At 44.9% G+C, this 22,740-nt stretch overlaps 1 protein-coding gene across 2 annotated transcripts in view; it reads left to right on the forward strand.

Annotated features, from left to right (window-relative positions):
• ttc7a (tetratricopeptide repeat domain 7A) overlaps window positions 1-21,051 on the forward strand; it is a 72,924-nt gene extending 51,873 nt beyond the window's left edge. For both annotated transcript variants that reach the window (XM_071392861.1, XM_071392860.1), the window contains exons 17-21: window positions 5,552-5,668; window positions 5,934-6,040; window positions 10,299-10,433; window positions 12,389-12,591; window positions 19,924-21,051. In XM_071392861.1, the coding sequence (XP_071248962.1) occupies window positions 5,552-5,668; window positions 5,934-6,040; window positions 10,299-10,433; window positions 12,389-12,591; window positions 19,924-20,142 (781 nt within the window). In that variant the 3' untranslated portion in view covers window positions 20,143-21,051. The remainder of the gene's footprint in view (window positions 1-5,551; window positions 5,669-5,933; window positions 6,041-10,298; window positions 10,434-12,388; window positions 12,592-19,923) is intronic.
• Window positions 21,052-22,740: the final 1,689 nt, after the last annotated feature.

Raw genomic sequence — 22,740 nt, forward strand, 5'->3', positions numbered from 1 at the left:
ACATCTAGTGGAAGCATTAGGAAGTGCAATCAAACCAAATTTTACACTGTATATTGGATAGGCAAAGACTTGAAAACCTACAAACCTCAGACTCCCACTTCCTGGTTGGATTTCTTTCTCAGGTTTTTGCCTGCCATATGAGTTCTGTTATACTCACAGACATCATTCAAACAGTTTTAGAAACTTCAGAGTGTTTTCTATCCAAATCTACTAATTATATGCATATCTTAGCTTCTGGGCCTGAGTAGCAGGCAGTTTACTCTGGGCACCTTATTCATCCAAGCTACTCAATACTGCCCCCCAGCCATAATAAGTTAATGCGTTTGAGCCATTCAGTTGTGTTGTGACAAGGTAGAGTTGGTATACAGAAGAAGGCCCTATTTGGTAAAAGTCCAAGTCCATATTATGGCAAGAACAACTCAAATAAGCAAAGAGAAATGACAGTCCATCATTACTTTAAGACATGAAGGTCAGTTAATCTGGAAAATGTCAAGAACTTTGAAGTTTCTTCAAGTGCAGTCGCAAAAACCATCAAGCACTATGATGAAACTGGCTCTCGTGAGGACCGGCAACAGAAAAGGAAGACCCCGAGTTACCTCTGCTGCAGAGGATAAGTTCATTAGAGTTACCAGCCTCAGAAATTGCAGCCCAAATAAATGCTTCAGAGAGTTCAAGTATCAGACACATCTCAACATCAACTGTTCAGAGGAGACTGCGTGAATCAGGCCTTCATGGTCGAATTGCTGCAAAGAAACCACAAATATATATTTTTTTATTTAACCTTTATTTAACTAGGAAAGTCAGTTAAGAACAAATTTTTATTTACAATGACGGGCCTACCAGAAGGAAAAAGGCCTACTTAAGGACACCGATAATAAGAAGAGACTTGCTTGGGCCAAGAAACACGAGCAATGTACATTAGACCGGTGGAAATCTGTCCTTTGGTCTGATGAGTCCAAATTCGTGATTTTTGGTTCCAATAGCCTTGTCTTTGTGAGATGCAGAGTAGGTGAACGGATGATCTCCGCATGTGTGGTTCCCACCATGAAGCATGGAGGAGGTGGTGTGATGGTGTCGGGGTGCTTTGCTGGTGACACTAGCGATACGCCATCCCATCTGGTTTGCGCTTAGTGGAACTATGATTTGTTTTCCAGCAGGACAATGACGCAAAACACAACTCCAGGCTGTGTAAGGGCTATTTGACCAAGAAGGAGAGTGATGGAGTGCTACATCAGATGACCTGGCCTCCACAATCACACGAACCTCAACCCAATTGAGATAGTTTGGGATGAGTTGGACCGCAGAGTGAAGGAAAAGCAGCCAACAAGTGCTCAGCATATGTGGGAACTCCTTCAAGACTGTTGGAAAAGCATTCCTCATGAAGCTGGTTGAAAGAATGCCAAGAGTGTGCAAATCTATCATCAAGGCACAGGGTGGCTACTTTGAAGAATCTAAAATATAAATATATTTTGATTTGTTTAACACTTTTTTGGTTACAACATAATTCCTTATGTGTTATTTCATAGTTTAGATGTCTTCACAATTATTCTACAATGTAGAAAATAGTAAAAATAAAGAAAAATCCTTGAATGAGTAGGTGTGTCCAAACTTTTTTTTGCAGGTTTTCCTACTTACAAAGCATATAGAGGTCTGTCATTTTTATCATAGGTACACTTCAACTGTGAGAGGCGGAATCTAAAAAAAAAATCTAGAAAATCACATTGTATGATTTTTAAGTAATTATTTTGCATTTATTGCATGACATAAGTATTTGATCACCTACCAACCAGTAAGAATTCCGGCTCTGACAGACCTGTTAGTTTTTCTTTAAGAAGCCCTCCTGTTCTCCACTCATTACCTGTATTAACTGCACCTGTTTGAACTCGTTACCTGTATAAAAGACACCTGTCCACACACTCAATCAAACAGACTCCAACCTCTCCACAATGGCCAAGACCAGAGAGCTGTGTAAGGACATCAGGGATAAAATTGTAGACCTGCACAAGGCTGGGATGGGCTACAGGACAATAAGCAAGCAGCTTGGTGAGAAGGCAACAACTGTTGGTGCAATTATTAGAAAATGGAAGAAGTTCAAGATGACGGTCAATCACCCTCGGTCTGGGGCTCCATGCAAGATCTCACCTCGTGGGGCATCAATGATCATGAGGAAGGTGAGGGATCAGCCCAGAACTACACGGCAGGACCTGGTCAATGGCCTGAAGAGAGCTGGGACCACAGTCTCTAAGAAAACCATTAGTAACACACTACGCCGTCATGGATTAAAATCCTGCAGTGCACGCAAGGTCCCCCTGCTCAAGCCAGCGCATGTCCAGGCCCGTCTGAAGTTTGCCAATGACCATCTGGATGATCCAGAGGAGGAATGGGAGAAGGTCATGTGGTCTGATGAGACAAAAATAGAGCTTTTTGGTGTAAACTCCACTCGCCGTGTTTGGAGGAAGAAGAAGGATGAGTACAACCCCAAGAACATCATCCCAACCGTGAAGCATGGAGGTGGAAACATCATTCTTTGGGGATGCTTTTCTGCAAAGGGGACAGGACGACTGCACCGTATTGAGGGGAGGATGGATGGGGCCATGTATCGCGAGATCTTGGCCAACAACCTCCTTCCCTCAGTAAGAGCATTGAAGATGGGTCGTGGCTGGATCTTCCAGCATGACAATGACCCGAAACACACAGCCAGGGCAACTAAGGAGTGGCTCCGTAAGAAGCATCTCAAGGTCCTGGAGTGGCCTAGCCAGTCTCCAGACCTGAACCCAATAGAAAATCTTTGGAGGGAGCTGAAAGTCCGTATTGCCCAGCGACAGCCCCGAAACCTGAAAGATCTGGAGAAGGTCTGTATGGAGGAGTGGGCCAAAATCCCTGCTGCAGTGTGTGCAAACCTGGTCAAGAACTACAGGAAACGTATGATCTCTGTAATTGCAAACAAAGGTTTCTGTACCAAATATTAAGTTCTGCTTTTCTGATGTATCAAATACTTATGTCATGCAATAAAATGCAAATGAATTACTTAAAAATCATACAATGTGATTTTCTGGATTTTTGTTTTAGATTCCGTCTCTCACAGTTGAAGTGTACCTGTGATAAAAATTACAGACCTCTACATGCTTTGTAAGTAGGAAAACCTGCAAAATCGGCAGTGTATCAAATACTTGTTCTCCCCACTGTATATGTATAATCTAAAGCTTATATTCTAGTGATTTCTCTCCCTCATATGCATATGCAGACACATTCCTTCTCCATAGAGACATTTGACTGCTTTGACCCATTTAAGAGCTTTTTGCCAGGATCAGCCCGTCACAGCCCTCCCTGCGCCAGGAATGCCCATCGCCCCGGCAACCAAGAGGTCATATCGGCGGAGGGAGCAGTCAACATCAGTTGTTATGGAGAAAGAGGGAATGTGTGAAGAATTTGTGCTGAAGAGGATTTGGTTTGAATAGCATACGTGCACAATGACATGCATGTACAGTATGTGCAAGTGACGCTAGTCATCGGATCTCTGCACCACAGCAGCACAGACTGTCAATTTGTTGTAGCACACACTGAATCCTTGTGTTTTTCTCTCTCACTTTCTGTCTTTCTTGTTCCCCAAATAGAAAGCATTTACTCTACGATAAAAATACCCGCGTACACACACGTTCCTGTAGTGTAAAGACGCAAATCTCGATTAATTTCTCACGTCTCGTACGCCACTTCCATAGGCAGCGTAGGAGACCCCCCCCCCCCCCCCAAAGACAAACATCTCTTCGAGCCATATGATGCTACAGTAAATACCTTAATAGCAGACAGCAATTGGATGAAACAGTTGAAATATTGTCCTAATATTTGAGATGTTTTTATTGAGCTTTCACCTTAAAATGCCGTAATAGCCTGTTGCATTCTTAAATGGTCGGCGTGACTTTATAAGTAGACAACTGGGAAACGCTACTGTCTTTATCTCTCTCTTTTTCCTGTCTTTTTTTTATCTCTGTCTGTTTGAAATTGTTATCAGCTAGTAAACAGGCGTGCATTTCCAATTTGAAATGCGTTTTTAGCACAAAGCGAAAGAGCTGAGGAGGCTGTGGAAAGGGAGATGGGAAGGGAGGCCAGAGAGAGAGAGAGTGTACTCTCGCAGTTTGTTCTAAAGAAAATGATTAATCCCAGGCTTTGATTCTGCATTCATCTTGCGGCATGTCACAAGATGTGTGTGTGTGCCTGCTTGCATACACACACACACACACAGTAGGAAGCCTACTAACACACGGCACACCACTCCTCTACTAAACGCTGCTCTGCACGGTAGCTAATAGGAAACCCTCAGCCCCCACTGGCCCCGCTGACAGGTGTATCCGTAACACCACGTCTGTCAGCAACAGTTTTCATCCTCATGTCAGATGACACTTCGTGCATATCTCTCGCCCCTCCATCCCCCATCCCTCCCTCCATCACCCCAGCCCTTCCACCCACCCGTTAACCGGTAACGAGACACATTTCACCGGGTGTTTTTCCCCTGCTGCCGGCCGTCTGGCTGTGCTATTGATCACCAGTGCTATCTTTAGGCTTGGGCGATATATACCGTATACCGGGGTATTTTCAAATACTGACGGTATAATTTTGGTTTGGGGTCAACCCCGCCTCGCGGGTGCTGCGGGGGTGCGTGCTACGCCATTGCTTAAAACTAACTATGAGTTAAGTATGTTAATGTTTAATGTTAATGTATGTTTGGTTTGTTAACTTGCTAGCTAAGTGGCTGAATGTCAAGATCAAGCTTCTTGGTTACAGCAGAGACATTCAATCCCTTCCTGAATCAAGATCCCTGTTGCCTAACTTGTTTTGCGAGTCAAACAATAGCGCCCCCTGTGTGCACTTCCGGTAATACCGTATACCCTGGTATGGTACAGAGACGGTATGACGGTATGAAAATCTGGATAGTGCCCAACCCAAGCTCTCTGTCAGTAAGAGGTGAGCAGAGAGAGGAATCATTTGAAGAGGCTCCAGTTGGGGGAGCAGGGAGACAGGAAGAGACAGACAGACAGCAGGCAGACAGACAGGCATCCGCTTTGGGACTTTAAGTCCCTCTTTCTCTCTCTCTCTCTCTCTCTCTCTCTCTCTCTCTCTCACGGATGAGTAAGGGCCCTGACACTTTCTCTCTCCCTCTTTCTGTATTTTCCCTTCACATACTGTACCTCTCTCTTCCTTTCCCAGCTCAGCCTCCCACTGTAGCATATTGTAACCCTCCAGACTCACACAGTTCCCATCTGTTGAAAAACAGAGGACCAAAGCTCTATGAACATACAGTGATAAACATGCTTATCCTATATGATGGTAGCATCAGGTCCTAGTTGACGTGCCAACAGTATGTGCTAACCTAGCAACCACAGCAATGTTGTGTCAATATTGAGCCAATGTTGTGTGTGTGTGTGTGTGTTTTTCCTGATGTGTCAAGGAAATGGTACAGCACACCAATGTGTGTATCGATGTGTAAAGTGCTAATGGTGTACTAATTGATGCATGCTGTGTTGATGTGTTGCTGTTTGTGCTCCTTGTCACCCAGTCTGCTGTTCACTAAGGTGAAGCTGGAGGAGGCTCTGTATGGGCCGGGCGTAGCACTCCAGACCTGCCAAGACATGCTGCAGCTATGGCAGAGCCGCTATGACTTCACACGTACCAGGTGTGTGTATGGGTGTGTGTGTCTGTGTCTATATGTCCGCCTGCCTGCCTGTCTCTCTGTTTATGTGGTTAATGAGTGTGTTACATGTGGGTGTCTGTCTCTGTCTATAATGTGTTTGTGTTTCATGTGTGGGTGTGTGCATGCATGTGTGTGCTTGTGAGTGTGTTTGTCTACTGCACTGGTTGCGTGGCTATAATGGCTGCTGCTGAGTGGGAGCTGGGAAGGATTCTGCTGTGTATTGATTAGCTGCCATGTGGCGTTGCAGTGAGGGGGATGACAGCAGCAGTATCCACCTACCAGAGCCACTTCCACACAACCGCAAACCCAGCGGCCTCCACCTCACCCTGCCAGACTTCCAGGACAGTGAGACTGGTTTGTACTGCCTCTTGGGTGTATTGATGTCCATGTAACCTTTGTTTAGACGGGTTTGTCTCATTGAGATAATACACAAATCTATTTAGCAAGAGAGACCAGTATTTGGATAGTGTATCTTTACATAATATGATCTGCTGTTTGTAAATGAGGGGTTTTCGTGTATGTGTATTGATTCAGAATGAACTGTTCCAGGACCAGGGTCCGTATCCACAAAGCATCTCAGAAAAAGAACCTAAGAATTTTGTTAAAACCTGGGGCCATATCCACAAAGCGTCTCCGAGTAGAAAATTGTAAGTGCTGAGAATAGAGACATTTTACTCCTACTCTTATGGGTAAAAATAAAAGCTATGCATGAAGCCTCTTTAGTCATAAGAGTCCACTATAGTCGACAGATTTTTTGGAAATCACATGCAATGTCCTAACCAGTTAAGAGTTACCAGCAGGTATTTCTTGATAATAGAGTATGTGGTTCCTGTGCATGTTGATATGATCAAACCATAAATAATCTACACCCATATTCAACCATAAGCCTTATATCTTGCACTATTGACAGTTAGTTCACGAGGGCTATTTCACATGACATGCCTAAATACTTATAACCACTAGGATAATAAATAAACACGTTTTTCTATCGATTATGTAATTACCAACATGATTCCAATGTATCCCTCTGGAGCGCAACACCACGTTGTTAAAAAAAAAGATGCCTGCATTGGGCATGACAATAAATTGGGCAATTGAAGTTTATGTTAACTTTGATTGTGTTCGATGAAAATGATAGGCCTTTCAAACATTGTATACAACTCTGTATGCAACATCATTGTCAAGTGACTTGATTGATGACTACTGTGCCAATGCGATTTCGAAATGTTGAACGGGGGTGTGACGAGTGTTTTGATATAACGGCAATGTTGTCAAAATTCCGCTTTCAACGACTATCAGAATTGGTTAAAAAAAAAACGGTTATGCATGCCAACATATTAGCACAGAGTTTTGTAGTGTCTTTGATATTAGGCAATAATTAAGAGTAGGCAAAGTGACCGCGTCATGCGAAAATTATATCAAAACGTTTTATCGTTGCAACATTTGATGTAGGCTACAGTCACTGTGGTTGTATGAAGCGTACTATCGAAGTGACAGCTGGCGATAGGTTATTCCCCATCAATACAACAAAGGCAATGAGCGTCATCACCATCTTTCCTTTGCGGTACCTCAGACTGTCGTGGTTTTAAGGAAAGATAGCGATGACACACATTAACGCTGACATTGTTGCAAATTATGGGGAATAACCAATCGCGACGAGGCATCTCCAGATGTGAACTAACTCTATGTCACGCTTCAGACAACCACAGTGACTGTACATAAAATGTTGCAGTGGTAAAATATTTGATATCATTTTCGCCTGACACGATCACTTTACCAACTCTTAATTATTGCCTAATATGTTGGCATTTCTTTTTATTTATTTTTATTTTTACCAATTCTGATGGTTGTTAAAAGCGTAATTTTGACAATATTACCGTTATATCAACACTCTCGTCACTCCCGTTTAAAAAATTCTAAATCGCTTAGCGCAAAAGCCAAGCGTCAATAATAAGATAATAAGTGACTTGCCGATAATGTTGACAACGTTGCATACAACGTTAGATCTTTCAATAATTTTCCTCGAACACAATCAAAGTTAACATAAGCCCCAGATGCCTGCAATTGCCCAACGTATAGGCATTGACGCCTACTGTGCCAAAGTGATACAGAATTGTTAAACGGGAGTGACGAGTGTGTTGAAATAACAGTAATATCGTCAAAATTACGCTTTTAACAGCCATCAGAATTAGCCAAATCTATCCATCCATCCAGCCATACATCTATATATATATATATATATATGGATGCCAACATATTACTTATGAGTGGCAAAGTAATAGTTTCAGGCAAAAATGATTTACCATTGAAATATTTGATGTACAGTCACATTCAAGGTGTTTTTTTGAAACATGCAATTGAGTTGACAGCTGGCAATGTCTCATCGCGATTGGTTATTCCCCATCATTTGCAACAAGGGTAATTACTATATTTCCTTTGCAGTACCTCAAACTGTCATGATAACCAGCTGAGATAAAGTTTTATGAGTTGATTTTACTCCTGGCTCATAGTTTGTGTAGAGGCAGTGTCTTAACATCATCCTCAAATCTACTCTGAGCGGGAGTTGTTTTTGTCTTAAAACAGGTTTTAACAGGATTCCTAAGATCTTTTTTTGAGCTGTGCCCTAGACTTGACAGTTCATGCAGCTTTAGTATTCTGATCATAGAGTTCTGTTGATGGAATTCCGTCCTACATTTAAATGTGTCTACCGTGTCCACAGTGTGTCTGGATTCCCTTTTCCCGCACGATATTCAAATGCCGGTATGCATTCTACAAACGGTGGAATAGGCAAAATAATATTATGATATTCGATTGACCGCTCTAACATTTGCCACTTCAATCTCCTTCACCCTTAAAGGGCACTCCAGGAAGTTGGGATCATGATCCCAGCACAATTGCAACTCCGTCGTCCTTCTACACACTGTTCTTCAATTATACTCTGTCTGTCTACACACACTTGAAACGTAGCCAAATCCTTTACAATTCTTACACTGCAATGGCTTGCGGACGAAAGCTCTCACAGCATATCTTACAAAACAAAGCTTCACATGCGTAGGTATTTGCTCTTTATAAAAAAACAACAGGACAGACTTTCTTATTTTTCTCCATTCACCCAGCGGGTCAGACGCCAGGCCCCATCCACACCAGGAATTCCCTTCATGTATTCAACCTGAACGTCTGTCGTCACCCCTGAGATGACTCCTTTGACGGGTGCTCTACTCCGAAGTTCAAAACACGAAGTTCAAAACAACAAAAATGTTGTTCGGATTCTTTTGAGGCTCCTGGTCACTCTGACAGACTCTACTTTTCCCAGTGCATACTTCACCATTTTCGACACCTCAAACGGGTTTCCCACTTTTGCATCCTTACTAAAAAACAAACGCATCCCAACAACAAGCGATTCATTATCGTTCATACACGTATCCTCCACTCCAATTTTAGACAATTTCCTTTTTTTTTTCTTAAAAAAATAAAAAATGTTATCCCATTTTCTCCCCAATTTTCGTGGTATCCAATCGCTAGTAATTACTATCTTGTCTCATCGCTACAACTCCCGTACGGGCTCGGGAGAGACGAAGGTCGAAAGCCATGCGTCCTCCGAAGCACAACCCAACCAAGCCGCACTGCTTCTTAACACAGCGCGCCTCCAACCCGGAAGCCAGCCGCACCAATGTGTCGGAGGAAACACCGTGTACCTGGCCCCCTTGGTTAGCGCGCACTGCGCCCGGCCCGCCACAGGAGTCGCTGGAGCGCGATGAGACAAGGATATCCCTACCGGCCAAACCCTCCCTAACCCGGACGACGCTATGCCAATTGTGCGTCGCCCCACGGACCTCCCGGTCGCGGCCGGCTGCGACAGAGCCTGGGCGCGAACCCAGAGACTCTGGTGGTGCAGCTAGCACTGCGATGCAGTGCCCTAGACCACTGCGCCACCTGGGAGGCCCCGACAATTTCCTTTTTGTTCCAGTTTTCGCTACTACTGTCCAGTCAAAACATTCGTCTTCACCAACTTTGCTAGACGCACTGCTTGATTCAAACTCAGCATCCACTTCCGCCATCTTCCCTTTGTCCTCACTCTTCAGACTCTGACTCGACTTTTTATTTTGTGTCTTCCTCTGCTTTTTTCTTCCTTTCTAAATATCAGCTAGCTAGCTAGCGTTTATGAGGCCGGCAAACATGTTCCTCACACGCTAGGAACGTAGTTCCTCCAATGTTATAATGAAAAGGTTCCTCGGTCCCAAGACACACGTTTTCTGGAGACTTGTGGGAGGCGTGCTGATGACGTTGACCACTGTATGCGCTTTCAGTAGCCTGATTGCATCCAGACTGAGGAGAAATCCGCACTCAATGCATCCCTGACCACCTCCTGAAGTTGTCAGCCAGATCTGAACACAATCAGAACACAAAGCGTCTTTTCAAATGCGATCTTCATATTCTGACTGCAGAAGTCGCATGTAAGTGTCAAGTGTAGACTGAGATGCTTTGTGGATAGGGGCCTAGGCTCTGTGTGTATGTGTACTGACTAAGTATTAACTGTTCCTAGATCAAGCTCTGTGTGTGTGATAGTGTATAATGCTGTATGTGTGCTGACTATGAACTGTCCCTGGGTCAGGTTCTCAGAGTGGTCCGTCCATTGCTCTATCTCGCCTGGAGCAGGCCATGTCAGAGGTGTCAGCCGCCAGCTCCGCCCACAAACAGGGCCCCACCTACATCTGGACCACCCTGGAGCGCATCTGGCTGCAAGCAGGTACAGGAGGGAGGGAGTGTACATAACTATCTAGTGTACACTGGACTCAGCTAGGACAAGCTTCTTACCCACTGAAATTAGCTACAGGAGGGAGTGTAGACTCTACCACCGGAGTGGACACTACTGCTGCCAGCTATAGGAAGGGAGGGAGAGTGCACTCCACTGGAGCCAGAGGGCAGGGGTGTGCATCCTACGCTATAATTGTGAACTGAGCAGAGAGAAAGGCCATCACTGTACCGATGGATGAGTTAGGGTCGAGTTCCCTGTGTTGGATTTTAAGCAAAGGTTGTTTTCGTCATCTGACATTTGTCTTCTATTTGACCCTTGAGGGTAATTTCACTGCAAAACCCACTGAACTTTACATCACATGTACAGTAGATACACATATACTGTACCTCAGTTAGTCTTTAGAGGCATCTGTTATATCTCCCTCCCAGCACAGACCGAGCCAGTGTAATGAATGTACCTGTGTGTGACCCAGGGTGTGTTCCCCTCTCCCAGACAGGCAGGGATGTGTGGCTGGGCAGTCATGCCCTTGTCTCTCCCCTCCCTCTCCAGTCACATTCCTCTGTCATGTGGGTCATCATTTCCTGCCTCAAATCTCACATCTTGATCGGCCCAATAGGCAGGCAGCACGAACACACACAGCACTTCTCCTCACCTCAGGGCAGGACACAACCACCCAGCATGACCTGGCTCCGCACGCACGCACGCACGCACGCACGCACGCACGCACGCACGCACGCACGCACGCACGCACGCACGCACGCACGCACACACACACACACACACACACACACACACACACACACACACACACACACACACACACACACACACACACACACACAGCCACACACACAGCCACACACACACAGCCACTATGCATGATCTCACATGTAGGCACAGAGATTCGTTAATATTATTCGTGTTCTCCATTATGGTGTCAAGCCCAGGTGAGGAATATGAACAGTTGTTTATAGAAAATGGGATCCGGAATAGTGGTTTTATATTTTCTGAGTAGCGTTATTTGAGGGCATAATAGCGTGCAGAAATAGCTCCCATCTGTGCCCACTTTGAAAAACGGATAAACAAACATTCACACACACACTTTACTTGGCTACCGCATAAAGGCATATACGGTGTTGACACACACACACACACACACACACACACACACACACACACACACACACACACACACACACACACACACACACACACACACACACACACACACACACACACACACACACACACACAGGCTAAGTGAAAGTGTTTTAGGCAAGCCTCCCCTCAAGAGTTTCTAATGGTTAAGCTGTCAGTCCCTCTGGTGTCCACTCTCCCCCAGAGACAGCTCTATCCCAATGTCCTGCCCTCCATTGGTCAGTGGTGGTCTGAGGGAGGGGCCTGTGGATGGCCCACTATCCGGCCCATTATCCAGCCTGTAATTGGCCAGTGTGGTGCTTGCGGGCTTGTCTGTGCTGAGGGCAGCCTGGGGTTTGTCTTGAGCCACAGCAGCAGCATGCAATGCCCTTATTTAGGCATGAGCCTCATTACTTCCCAGGCACTGCATTCTGGTCTTGTTTGTGTGTCTGTCAGGGTAAATATGCATCTGTATCTCTGAGCCTATGACTGAATCTTCTTTCAGTCCATTATGTGGGTATGTGTCCAATGTCATGTTGGTACAGTATGTGTCGTTTCCTCCTCGACATATTCCCCAAGTCAACCTTGTGAATGAGTCCTGAATCAACATACCTGGTAAAACAAAGAGGAATGAAACAAGAATCATTCATGTCGAACGACGGTGGCCGGGCAGTTGGTGATGTGACGTGTTAGCCTGGCACTATCAGCACATACTGTTGTCAGCTGTCTCAACCGATGCTCTCTCTCTCTCCCCCCTCTCTCTCTCTCTCTCCATCGCTCTCTCGCCTCCCGCCATCTCTCTCCCATAGGAGAGTTGTTCATGGCAGAGGGGCGTGTGAAGGAGGCCCAGTTCTGTGTGCAGGAGGCAGCTGTGCTCTTCCCCAACTCCCACTCCGTGCTGCTGCTAAGGGGCCGGCTGGCCGAGCTCAAAGGGAACCAGGACGAGGCCAAGGGTTTGTACGATGAAGCCCTGGCCATCCACCCCAATGGACACCGCATACTGCTGCACCTGGTGAGAGAGAGAGAGAGAGAGACACACACATACGGGTACCACAGTTTTGGTGAGACACACACATGCACACACACAGTCCTGGTAAGAGTCACACACACAAAGACCTGGGGCCCATCAACAGGCCTATTATCCTCAGTAATAACAGATAACCATCTTGAAAATATGTCCTGTGAGCCACAGCACTCTGTAAGAAATGCTCCAATCCATAAAGAGTCCCAGATCTCCCTCTCCCCCCAGATCTCCCTCTCCCCCCTCATCTCCTGGATCCAACTCTCCCATTACCCTACATGCTGTCTCCATAGTGACCATACATTGGTTGTGTAGCCGTAAATGCTTCTCTGGCTTAAACAGTGGCCGCAGTGTGACCACATAAGGCCAGTACTTTTCTCTCGCTCGTGTGTGTATGTGTGTGTGGGTGTGGGTGTGGGTGTGTGGGTGGGGGGTGAGAGGGTGCTCTTGGCTTCCATATTTGGCCAGTGGGAGTACCAATCCCTGGGGTGAGGAGCTGAAACACAGCCAGCTGGCACTGGCCCACTGTCTCCTATGACAGATGTGTGTCTGTATCACTGTGTGTGTCGCTGTGTGTGTCCGAGTGTGCGCCTGCATGTGTTTTTCTGTGCGTATGTGTAAGCAGAACAGCATGTTATGTGGCGTATGGCCAATTCTGCTTGCTCCAATCCAAGTATTACAATTCAGAACCAATACTGCAGTTTCTCCTCTGAGAGACAGTATCTCCAGTTAGGATGTGACCTTTTTAAATGTGTGTGTGTGTGGTAGGTTCCCCACAATGCCCATTCAATTCGCTGTCTCTCTGCCTGCACTAGTTTGCTGTTAAAAGGGTTTTGGTATCTTAACCTCCTATCCCTTAACCGTGGCAGCCATTTTGACATGGTCTTGTTCTCGTTTTATGAGCTTTGTTTACAAGCAAGCTAATAATAACTTGGTTTAACAAGCGACGGTAATTAGAAATGCAGCTAGCTCAACAACGTTAGCGGATGTTCTACAGACTTGCTCGCTCTTCCGCTCGCTGCCTAGCAACAGCTCATTCCCTCCATCTTTCTGGGCGTTACCCCAAAATATCCTCCCCCAACTCCCCAATAAAACAGTGTTATATCGTGATGATGTAGTCTATATTCAACATAACCAGCGGTTACACCAAGGGAGAGGCTTATCCAGACAATGCTATTTTTAGATTCACTAGGTCTATACAGTATTATTAGATTCACTAGGCCTATACAGTATTATTAGATTCACTCGGCCTATACAGTAGTATTAGATTCACTCGGCCTATACAGTATTATTAGATTCACTCGGCCTATACAGTATTATTACATTCACTAGGTCTTTATACTGTTTGTCAGTCCTATACTCTGTTCTCACACCACCAGCCACAGGAACATGAGGTGTGTGTGTGTTGATGTGGGTGTGTGACTGATGTGTAAAGTATGTGTCTGTGTGTGTGGGTGTGACTGACGTGTAAAGTATGTACAGTTGAAGTCAGAAGTTTACATACACCTTAGCCAAATACATTTAAACTCAGTTTTTCACAATTCCTGACATTTAATCCAAGTAAAAATTCCTTGTCTTAGGTCAGTTAGGATCACCACTTTATTTTAAGAATATGAAATGTCAGAATAATATTAGAGAGAATGATTTATTTCAGCTTTTATTTCTTTCATCACATTCCCAGTTGGTCAGAAGTTTACATACACTCAAATAGTATTTGGTAGCATTTCCTTTAAATTGTTTAATTTGGGTCAAACGTTTCGGGTAGCCTTCCACAAGCTTCCCACAATAAGTTGTGTGAATTTTGGCCCATTTCTCCTGACAGAGCTGGTGTAACTGAGTCAGGTTTATAGGCCTCCTTGCTCGCATACGCTTTTTCAGTTCTGCCCACAAGTTTTTATAGGATTGAGGTCAGGGCTTTGTGATGGCCACTCCTATACCTTGACTTTGTTGTCCTTAAGCCATTTTGCCACAACTTCGGAAGTATGCTTGGAGTCATTGTCCATTTGGAAGACCCGTTTGCGACCAAGCTTTAACTTCCTGACTGATGTCTTGAGATGTTACTTCAATATATCCACATAATTTTCCCTCCTCATCATGCCATCTATTTTGTGGAGTGCACCAGTCCCTCCTGCAGCAAAGCACCCCCACAACATGATGCTCCCACCCCCGTGTTTCATGGTTGGGATGGTGTTCTTCGGCTTGCAAGCATCCCCCTTTTTCCTCCAAACATAACGATGGTCATTATGGCCAAACAGTTCTATTTTTGTTTCATCAGACCAGAGGACATTTCTCCAAAAAGTACGATCTTTGTCCCCATGTGCAGTTGCAAACCGTAGTCTGGCTTTTTTATGGCGGTTTTGGAGCAGTGGCTTCTTCCTTGCTGAGCGGCCTTTCAGGTTATGTCGATATAGGACTCGTTTTACTGTGGATATAGATACTTTTGTACCTGTTTCCTCTAGCATCTTCACAAGATCCTTTGCTGTTGTTATGGGATTTATTTGCACTTTTCGCACCAAAGTACGTTTATCTCTAGGAGACAGAACGCGTTTCCTTCCTGAGCGGTATGACGGCTGCGTGGTCCCATGGTGTTTATACTTGCGTACTATTGTTTGTACAGATGAACGTGGTACCTTCAGGCGTTTGGAAATTGCTCCCAATGATAAACCAGACTTTTTTTCTGAGGTCTTGGCTGATTTCTTTTGATTTTCCCATGATGTCAAGAAAAGTGTGTTTGAAGGTAGGCCTTGAAGTGCATCCACAGGTACACCTCCAATTGACTTAAACAATGTCAATTAGCCTATCAGAAGCTTCTAAAGCCATGACATAATTTTCCAAGCTGTTTCAAGGCACAGTCAACTTAGTGTATGTTAACTTCTGACCCACTGGAATTGTGATACAGTGAATTATAAGTGAAATAATCTGTCTGTAAACAATTGTTGGGAAAATTACTTGTGTCATGCACAAAGTAGATGTCCAAACCGACTTGCCAAAACTATAGTTTGTTAACAATACATTTGTGGAGTGGTTGAAAAACGAGTTTTAATGACTCCAACCTAAGTGTATGTAAACTTCCGACTTCAACTGTGTGTGTGATACATTATGAAAGCCAGTGTAGGTAGTGTGACTCATCCCCAGGGCCAGTTGGTTGGGTGTATTTTAGGATTGGTAGTGATGCCTGAGTTGGGAAGCCAGTGGAGCTGATCTTCCCTGCCCTGCCTTCTTCCTGACTCTGCTGTTTAAATGATTCTCACCACAACTCTCAACGTCCTCCACATCCCAGCACCTCTGCTCCTCTCTCCTCTGTTCTGCTTGCTGCTTAGCTGTGTGTCAGTTAGCTACACATAGGCCTCTTCTCACTGAACCAGCTGCTCTCTTCCTCTCTGTCCCTTTCTCCTTTCTTCTACTCACACAGACACACATATATATTCACAGACGGATGCAGACACACACAGAGACGCATACAGATATACGGTCAAGGGCAATCACTTCATCTCATAGAATGAATTGCGTTTCAGTGATCCAATGCCCCCTCCTCCCCCCACTCTCTCTTTCTCTCGGTCTCTCTTCTCTCTGGATGGGGGTGGCTGGCAGCTCATTTGATAATGCAAATACATTATTTATAACACTTCGCTCCTTCTCGGGCGCTTTATGGGATTGCCTAGCAACCAGGGAAATATATTCTATTGAGCAATACCTCTGATAACCAGCTAGAGAGAAAGATAGGAGGAGGGGAGCTGGCTTGTGCCTGTTCGCCTATGTGCATGTGTTCACCTCTTTTACTTCGTCTGTCTTTTTCCCTCTCTCTCTCTGCGTTCTCTCTCCCTCTCGTTCTCTTTCTTTGTTCCGTTTTTTTCCTTTCATTTCGCTTTCTCCCTCCCCTCCCCCATCTCTCTCCCGCTTTCTCTCGTTAGCTGAATGGGCGTGTACTTTAGTGATTGGATTAGCTGGTTCAGCTTGTCTAGTGTTGACATAAGGTGTCTCATATCGGTTGGCTCCCCCGGGTGTATGAGTCAGGTCAGGTCACGAACAGGTTAGTCCTTTTCCGGAGCGCCCTGAATCTGGCAAGACTAGGGTCAAGCGGGCAGGCGGAGAGACAGGGAGGGGGAGATAAAGAGAGGTGATAGAGACAGGGCTACCAGAGGGCTACTAGGGATAACTAAGGCTCCCAGCAATAGGGCTTTTTGGGAATAGGGCATTGCAAGGCCAGGGCCCAAGTAATCGTAGCTCACTCTCAGCCCAGCTCCGCCAGCTCAACCAGGCAGGCAGGGATTACATCACCGCCACATCTCTGATAGGATTAGTGGGTTCAGGTGTGAGGCGCCACGCTGGGTCACGGCCCGGGCCACCAGGGCACCAAGGGGATGAGCCTCAGATACATACTACTGGCACAGGGCCCTCTCTGCCTGTCTTTTACTCTCTCGCTCTGTCTGGTTGTCCCTCAGTTTCTCTACTGCTGTCTCTCGCTCTCTTCCTCTCTCCTCTTTCTCAATCTTTCTCTGTTTCCCTCTCTCTCTACTGCTCTCTTCCCTCCTCTCTCTAAACACAGGGTTTGTTTTCCTCTGCCTTGTTTACGGCGCAGTATAGGGTGTTTATTTCCTTGAACCATTGACCTAAGAGCATTAGACTAGGCAGCATCATGTAAACCCCGAGGAGAGGAAATACAGTGGTGAACCCTCACTGCCTCACTGTGTGCTCGTGCGTGCGTGCGCCAGAAACTTCAAAGAAAGGAAGAATTGAAACTTCAGAACCGACTCTTGGGTGGTTATTTCCCATAAGTCCCAGAGTGTAAGTCCTGGTGACAGTAGGGCAGTGGAATGGCAACGAATAGATCAAAGACCCGCTGGCAGTGTGAGATGATGAGGACGCCAGTGCCTTAACAATGGCAATACACCCACCATGTGATTATACTGCATCTTCCACTGTGTCTCTGCACCCCACCTAAGATCTCCTTCCGTCTTTTCTTCAGTTCTGGTCAGTAGCATCGAGAGAATACAGTAACAACTGCAGGAAAAGGAGTGAGAGAGTATGGAGTTACAGCATAGAGGAACTTGGAGACTGAGAGACAGAGGGAGCAGAGCATCCTCATTGGAGGTTGCGTCAAAGCCCCTAGACAGCTCTCTGAGTTTCAGCCCAATTAATCTGGGGCTTGTGAGCAGAGCCTGCATAACAAGACTCGGCTGTTTGACCTCAGGCAAGCCCTGCACTGGAGGCTGTGTGTGTGTGTTCATGCCGTTGGTCGGTTGCGTGATACCCTGTTATGCTGCTGGACTCTGGAGACACACAGAGAGAAGTTTTAAAGAGACATGTCACGCTGGGCTGACCACTACTGCCCTCTCACACAGCCACACACACACCGACACAAAGACACACATAGGGAGTAGTCATCCTCATCACACGAACATCCCATCCTTTCTGGAAATGCCTCTGGCTGCAATCACCTGACACGCCAGTGCAAATGAAGAGTTGGGACAAACAGGAGCTTTAACTGGCAACATCTCATCCTCTTAGGCAGCTGGACATGGCTTTCTCTCCCCTGTTTTTGTGTGTGTGTTCCATTAAGACCCAAATGTGCCCTTAGTGCCCCTCTGATATGCTATGTCTAGTGTCAGAGGGTTCTCATGAGCCGTGTTCGAATACTCGTACTACCCACACTAACCGTACTGTGAATTGAGTATATAGTATGCTTATTGGTCATAGTATGGATATAGTTAGTATGCCAAAAGTTCCCGGATGTCGTACTAAATTCGCCAAAATATGAAGTATACACGCAGAGGACACTATTGCCGTACTTTAGGGCCCATAATGAAATTCTTCGGGAAATGGGCGTGGCTTCACATCGTTTTCAAATTTGAAGAAAATGGTGGAAAATATGCAGTCGAAGTCCAACGATAGGGGATACAAATTCCTTGCTTTAACTAATTATGACAAATGTTAACAACATTTTGATCAATGTAATAAAGTAATTACTTTTCAAATAAGTTACCTTGCACGTTATGTTGGCTGACAATTTGTTAGCTACGATGTCCTTACGAACCACATAGCATATCATTACAGCAGTATGTACCGGTATGTTAGCTAGCTACCTAACGTTAGTTGGCTACTTATACAGCAAACTTGCCATTATATTAACTATCGGCTATCTAACTAACTACCCAACGTTTATTGACTTGATTATTCCCGTCATTCTCAGCTTAGCTAAATGGTATAGTCCTGTGCGTTCTCAATGACATTCGGGTGCTTTCGTAAATTCGCTCTGGCTATCTACTCCGATTTCAGAGCACTCTCGTCTGAGTGTACCAGAGGCAGAGCGCAGAATAATGAATTTACGAGCGCTCAACATAGGTTGAATATGGCCGGTGTCAGTTAACGTCGGCAAAAAAAGCGTAATTAAAACAGTTTGTGTGGATAAGATGAAAACTGCCTAACCAGCTCTGCTAGGGCGAGTAAAATGGTCAGTGGTTACTCTCATTTGTGTCTGGAAGTAGCTAGCAAGCTAGCCAACATTAGCTTGAGTGCTTGACTGCCGTTGTAAGGTCAGAACGCTTAAATCAACCCTACTCCTCGGCCAGAGCGCTCTGAGAGAGAAACGCTTTGAATTTACAAACTGAAAATCTGACAACACTCTGAATTTACCAGCGCACTCTGGCACACCAGATTGAATTTAAGAACACACCCGAAGTCCTAAAATGTCTAACTAGTAATTTGTTACGCTAACTAGCTAGCAAGAGGTTACATAGCAACAGCATCTACTTCCGGTAGACTGGCGAAGTGCCAGTACGCTCAACTGAAAGGATACTGTTCCATTTACAGTACTAAAATGAACTAATAGTATGTAGTATACAGTATGCTAGTATGGTATTCGAACACAGCTATGGTTTAGATATGGCCAAAGCTAGATCCAAAGTTACAGATGTAGGATCTTAATTTCAACCACTTTGCTACTGCAGGAAAATAATCCTGCAGCAACAGGAAATGTGAATTATTATTATGTGGATTATAATTAATGGACATTTTTAGTAGGGGTTGATACATTTTTCATAAGATCAAATCAAGTCTGACATTTTTTATGTGGAAATTACACATTTTAGAAACCTTTTTAAATCTTGACTACACCACATTTTTTATGTGGAAATTACACATTTTAGAAACCTTTTTAAATCTTGACTACACCACAAGTTTGCATTTCATGAAACAAAAGAGTGATCAAATTAAGATCTTACATCTGTAAATCTCTGTCTCTGTAATCTCTCAATTACTTATCCCCCATTCAAACTCACCTTTCATCACTTCACCTCCTCCTGTTTCCTGCCTTCCCCTCCTCAGGGCCAGTTGTTGGTGCGGTGTGGGCGTGTGGGTCTGGGGGAGAAGGTGCTACGGGATGCGGTGCAGGCCCAGAGCACGTCCCACGAGGCGTGGAGCGGCCTGGGGGAGGCCCTGCAGTCACAGGGCAGCAGCCAGGCTCCAGACTGCTTCCTCACAGCCCTGGAGCTGGAGTCCTCCTGCCCCATCAGGCCCTTCACCATCATACCCCGCGAGCTGTGAGGAGCAGACAGAGGGTACTACTGTATTACACACTCACATACATACACACACACACACACACACACACACACACACACACACACACACACACACACACACACACACACACACACACATGCGTATGATTATTTACACGTGCAAATTGGTGCAATATATCTTCTCTTGCCCTTTTCACTCTTTTTGCTCTCTCTCTCGCTCTCCTCCCTTCCCCCTCTCCATTTTATCTACTCTCTTCATCTTTATCTATGTCTATGCACTCATAATAATCGCTCACATGCATTCATGGACAAGTCAAGTGTATCGTGACACTGTTATACAGACCGTATACATCCACTACACTGTTATACAGACCGTATACACCCACTACACTGTTATACAGACCGTATACACCCACTACACTGTTGTACAGACCGTATACACCCACTACACTGTTGTACAGACCGTATACACCCACTACACTGTTATACAGACCGTATACATCCACTACACTGTTATACAGACCGTATACATCCACTACACTGTTATACAGACCGTATACATCCACTACACTGTTATACAGACTGTATACACCCACTACACTGTTATACAGACCGTATACATCCACTACACTGTTATACAGACCGTATACACCCACTACACTGTTATACAGACCGTATACATCCACTACATTGTTATACAGACCGTATACATCCACTCTCAGGGATCATTCCTATAGTATCATTACATTTTCTTCTCATTGACTGAGACCCTTCAGCCTGTGTATGTAACTGACATAATCCATTATGTTCAAATCACTGTTTGTTTGTATTGTACATTTCTGTATTATTAATATTATGATTCATTGTGTGTGTGTGTGTTGTTTTAAATTCATTTGTCCTTCTTTGTCCTCATAAACAATGACTTAAATCACTGTGGGATTGTGCATCTTCATCTGTCTTGTCACTTGTGACTAATCTTCATCACTTCCCAGTGCCGAACCACATTAATATGGACAGTGGTACTCGAGCTGCTATCTTATGTAATACTGCCAGTGCAGTTTCTGCCATGAAAATCACAACCCCCTCTCTTTCTCTGCTCTCTCACTACCCCCTCTCTCCTCTATTCTCTTTCTCTCTCTGTATCTTCTCTCTCCTTTCTCTCTGCTCTCCCTCGCCATTGCTGTGTCTCTCTCTATCTCTCACTCCCTATCCCTCCCTCTCTCTCCTCTTTCTCCACCTGATGTGATGTGGCCTGGTTGCCTAGCAGCCATCCCGTGTTTGAGTAACGGGGGAAGCGGAGAGGTATCTAGTCTGTTTGGCAACATTGGCTGCTGTAATCAATGGCTCTGTGTCCTACGTTGATTTCTGTTTCGAGAAGAAGCGTCCCAGTCCCCTCTCTGCAAGCACAATTTATTAACCCTTTCAACCCCCACGATAGAGTTATGACTAAAACGTATCAAAGTCTTTCTGTTTCATATAGGCCTACTTCGCTCGCACATGATCAAAAGCCACATGCATGTCCGTATTTTATGTTGATGATAGATCACCCACTGTCACTATTTTCTTCCAATCCCTGTCTCTACTACTTCCATTACCCTCCACCACTCACTCCCCCTTCCCCTCATTAGCCCGTGTGTGACACCTGCGCCGGGCTGGTGTATGGGAGATGAATGATGAATCAAATCAAATCTCTCCTCGGGTACCACCAGACATCCCACTATGTTGTTGTAGCCTTGAACTAGTTCACCTGATTCACCAGTCAAGGGCTTGATAATTAGTTGACAAGTTGAATCATGTGTGCTAGCTTGAATAGATCAAATGCATGGAATGGCTGGCGGACCCCATGGAGAGGTATAAAAAGCGCTGGCCTAATCCGTGCGGATGTGAAGTGATCTATAATGTAGCTCGGTCAGGACAAGGCTGGTAAAAGAAGACAGATTACTGAATGGGCCAGCCTGCCGCAAAGCCTCTCAGGATGACATCAGCTGATGAAGGGCTCAGGGCAGTTCTGCTCATCACCCAGCCAGTCCAGACTGAATAATTAGCCTACGTGACATCTAAAACATTTCACAGTGCCTTCAGAAAGTATTCACTTTTCCCACATTTTGTTGTGTTACAGCCTGGATGGATTAAATTGTCACTGACCTAGACACAATACCCCATAATGTGAAAGTGTATGTTTTTCGGAAATTTTACAAATTAATAAAAAATGAAAAGCTGAAATGACTAGAATCAATCAGTATTCAACCCCTTTGTTATGGCAAGCCTAAATACAGTGCCTTCAGAAAGTATTCAGACCCCTTTACTTTTCCACGTTTTGTTAGGTTATTCTAAAATGTATTTAAAAAATACAAATCCCCTCATCAATCTACACACAATACCCCATAATGACAAAGAAAATCAGGTTTTTAGAAGTTTTTGCAAATGTATTAAAACAAAAAAACAGATATCACATTTACTTAGGTATTCAGACCCTTGACTCAGCACTTTGTTGAAGCACCTTTGGCAGCGATTACAGTCTCGAGTCTTCTTGGGTATGACGCTACAAGCTTGGCACGCCTGTATTTGGTGGAGTTTTTTTTCATTCTTCTCTGCAGATCCTCTCAAGCGCTGACAGGTT

Source organism: Salvelinus alpinus, chromosome 3, assembly GCF_045679555.1.
Source record: "Salvelinus alpinus chromosome 3, SLU_Salpinus.1, whole genome shotgun sequence".
NCBI classification, from domain to species: Eukaryota; Metazoa; Chordata; class Actinopteri; order Salmoniformes; family Salmonidae; genus Salvelinus; species Salvelinus alpinus.